At 36.4% G+C, this 3,668-nt stretch overlaps 1 protein-coding gene across 1 annotated transcript; it reads right to left on the reverse strand.

Moving 5' to 3' along the window:
- Positions 1-1,454: 1,454 nt before the first annotated feature.
- Positions 1,455-3,372, reverse strand: LOC149551303 (E3 ubiquitin-protein ligase PRT1-like). Its single transcript, XM_089786855.1, has one exon. It carries the CDS (start codon positions 2,988-2,990, stop codon positions 1,812-1,814), a length of 1,179 nt encoding a protein of 392 aa, XP_089642981.1. The 5' UTR covers positions 2,991-3,372; the 3' UTR covers positions 1,455-1,811.
- Between the last annotated feature and the right edge of the window lie 296 nt (positions 3,373-3,668).

The following is a 3,668-nucleotide window of genomic DNA, read 5'->3' on the forward strand; positions in this document are numbered from 1 at the left end:
GGAAACCAAACATGAACATATTAATGCTAATGCTTGAAGTTTCAACCCCAAGTTTTATTTCTCCCTTACTTTCACATTAGATGCAGAGGTTTTTCTTGGCATCAACACACGTAATGTGAGATTAAATAATGATTGGGACTAAATGGGATGTATTTAATAATTTTTGCATTCACGTGAGGGTCATTCTGTAACCAAGTAAAGAAACTATGTTCAGTCTTAATTTAGTATTTATCTGAATCATTAAGTTATTAAAAATCTAAGTTATAAATGACAATTGTTATCTTTGTAAAATTGTGGTGGAAAGATAAAACATCAAAAGCTTGCCATCCCCATTAAATCCTAGCCTTGAAGTTCTTAATTGTGAGCACAATCAGAGTGATTTTCACACCACTCACACAAAGAAGCACAGCAGGTTGACTCAAAAGCTCTTGTATTACAACCTTTGGTTGCATGAAAAGAAGGTACAAGGGCAAGGTTCACAAGAAACACTTGACCTTGATGACATTGATCCATATCTAGATTGGATTGCTAAGTTATGTTGATGTGGATCCATTGTTAGTTGATGATTAGTTAAATGATTTGGCAATGGAGTAACTGAATGGGAAGTGAATGTGGCAGCATAGTAAGCAACATATATGTGGAAGTGCTAGAGATATAAACATTTTTGTACTTGAAGTGTGTATGTATTACTATTAAGAGGTTAAACTTGTTTTTAGGTCCACGATATGAATCAAACTCAACTTTTTATTAATATCTGATTAAAATCAATAAATTGTTTTACAAATTCAGTATATATGTATGCTTTTAAAGAATTCTTAAGAGATTGAATAAACCAAAAAAAACAAGGTTTTGCCTTTACACTGTCCAAGGACAGACTTTGAGTGATGTAATCAAAGCGATGTCAATATGGAGGATTTATGTCTACATCTTAAGGCCTCGTTTAAATGCAATTAAATGGAGCATAACATGCATAAATTTGCACTCACAGATAGTCACCAGCATAGGTCTTGACAAAAATACAAGAGTGTCATGCTTACAAAGTCTATTCCATCTTTGTTAATGTGCTTCAGATTGCATTGGTATTTCGATTATTGCTAAGAGGGCAACTCTTCAGTAGGCAAACTTGAAGTTTGACAAAATACATAGTACCATGAAGATTAATGGTCTGAAACCTAAGATGATATAAAGATGAGCATGGTTCCCAAACTATTATATTTGCAAGTATAATATCCTTCCCGTGGATTTTTTATTCCTATTGGTTTGTACATTGATAACAGGTTTTGCAGGTTCAAGGGAACAATGAGGACAGAGTAATATTTTGCAAATTGATACATGTTTTATAGTTTCCTGAGGCATTTCTTTAAGTTGATAAAATCCACAGTTTAATCAGAAAATTATCAAATCTAGCAATACGGACCGTATAAATTACATGACTCTAATTGATAAAACTAATGTTATATTTCAAAAAAGAGTCATGTACTATTGTTATATTCCAAAATAAAGTATAGTGATTTCCAAAGAATAAATTCGTACAATCCTAAAATCGGCAAATTAACAGCCTTCAACAGCTAGTTTGCTTCTAAATTAATCTCCCTAAGCAGTAGCTGCCCCTGAAATTTACAAGCAGTTTTTGACTCAAAAACTGATTGAACGGGACCATTTGAAGCATACAAGTAGAAGCAGCAGCAGCCCCTTCCATGGTCCCCCTGCCTAACATTAACTTTCTATTTGACTGCAAACAAAATAATATATAAGTCTAGAACTTCGATAATGGAGAAGATTACCAGTGGAACATAGACTTTTGAATTCTTCTAGACCATATAAACATATAAACGCTGACCGGGATGCTGTCCCGTATCTCCATCTGAGAATATATCTCCCTCTAGCACTTCTCCTGAAATCTCCTCAAACTGATGCTCTGTTTTATGGTGTTGACGGAACCTACCAAAAATCGATGAACCTGCCTGGGACTGATAACATGTTTCGCACAAATCAAATCCTACTGACTCGCGACAATCTTTACATTTATACCTCTTTCCCGTGATGGGATAGAGCCCACAATTATCACATCCAACGCCTACATGGATAACCGTACCCTTTTGGCATAACGTTTCTGCTGTCTCATCGGTTGGTAACTCCTCCTTAAGTTTTTTATCATGCACAAACATTAATTTCTCTCTCTCTGCATATTCCACTGTGAATATGTTCTGTAAGAAGTGATGCAACTCCAGACAAACGGCCCATGATTTTTCAGGGTGCAAACTTTGACAAACTTGACATTTAAGAGTTGTTCCTTGGAAGATATTAGAATCAACGCATGATTCACAGAATGCATGCCCACAATTAAGAACCGTAGGACGATAAAGTAGCTCTTTGCAATGGGCACACAAAGCATCACTTACGCTAAGTTTTCTTTCTGAAATAGAGGCTTCTACGCTTGCTTGAGCATTCAGATGTAGAGAACCCGGTTGAGGAGAGAGGGAAACCCTTTCTTTCTCGGTATTTAATCCCTCACTTGCTTGACCACTAGAATCCAGGGTACCCAATTGAGAAGACAGATTGCATTTTTCTTCATCCTGTTCTGAGACCTTACTTTCTAGACGATTCGACTCCAATTGAGAAGAGTGGTTATGTTTTTCTTTATCCACTTCTAAGACCTCACTTTCTTGACCATTCGAATCCAGAGTACCCAACTCGGGAGAGAAGGTGCCCGTTGTTTTCTCCCATTCTAAGACCTCTTCAGCCCTTGCCTTATACTCCTTTGGAAATACTTTCAAAAGAAGGTAATGAAGCAGTTCACACATCCTGGGCAAATGCTGATATGGGCTCCTGCAGAGAGGGCAATGTGATGTGTCCTCACAATCCATGGCATAGTGAAGACACCAAAAGCAGAATATGTGACCGCAGGCTTGAACAACAGGCTTGTACGCAACTTCCAGGCAGATCTGGCATTGAAAATCTTCGACACCATCATCCATACTTCTATCCATCTCGCGAATTGTAACCTAAAACTAATTGACCTTCAATTATTTTGGCCACTGAAGAAGCAAGCAACAGAAGATTCTTATCTTAAGCCAGGATTTTATTACAGAGATATCGGCTATTCTAAAGCTAACGCTTGCGCTTTCACGATTACGAAACCCACTATGACATCTCAGACATTTTCTGGGCTGTTCCGCACGAACAAATACAGCCAATCCACCGCTGACGAGAATTTAAGAATTTCTGAAATACCTCTAGGTAATACGATGGGACAAATCGGCGATCCGCCTAGTGATAACTACGCTACTTTAATTTGGGATCCTTTGAAACTTTAATTTGGGATCCTTTGAATTATTGAACAAGTGCCGAATAGTTTTCCAATTCATAATGGGGATAATTTTGTGATAATCTTGTGATATTGACTCTATAGTTTTCTGATAGTACTATCACAATTTAACTTGTAGAAATATCTCTTATTTTGACTACTTGAAGAAATATCTCCTAATTATTACGGATAATTTTATTAAATGAATGAAATGGTTTAATGATCTTTAGAGACTCTATGTTATCTCTTATGAATTATGATAATCTTTAATGACCTTTATTGACTATTTAACTCTTTTATAAATAACCTCCGAGAATGGTGGTGGAGATATCTTTGAACAGTGTAAAGATTTTGAGCAGGA

This window comes from Cupressus sempervirens, chromosome 6 (assembly GCF_028749045.1).
Source record: "Cupressus sempervirens isolate cs-2001-9-10 chromosome 6, ASM2874904v1, whole genome shotgun sequence".
In the NCBI taxonomy this organism is placed as follows: domain Eukaryota; kingdom Viridiplantae; phylum Streptophyta; class Pinopsida; order Cupressales; family Cupressaceae; genus Cupressus; species Cupressus sempervirens.

Excerpts from the sequence above, each read along its gene's own strand:
- LOC149551303 (XM_089786855.1), bottom strand. The coding sequence starts at position 2,990 with ATGGATAGAAGTATGGATGATGGTGTCGAAGATTTTCAATGCCAGATC.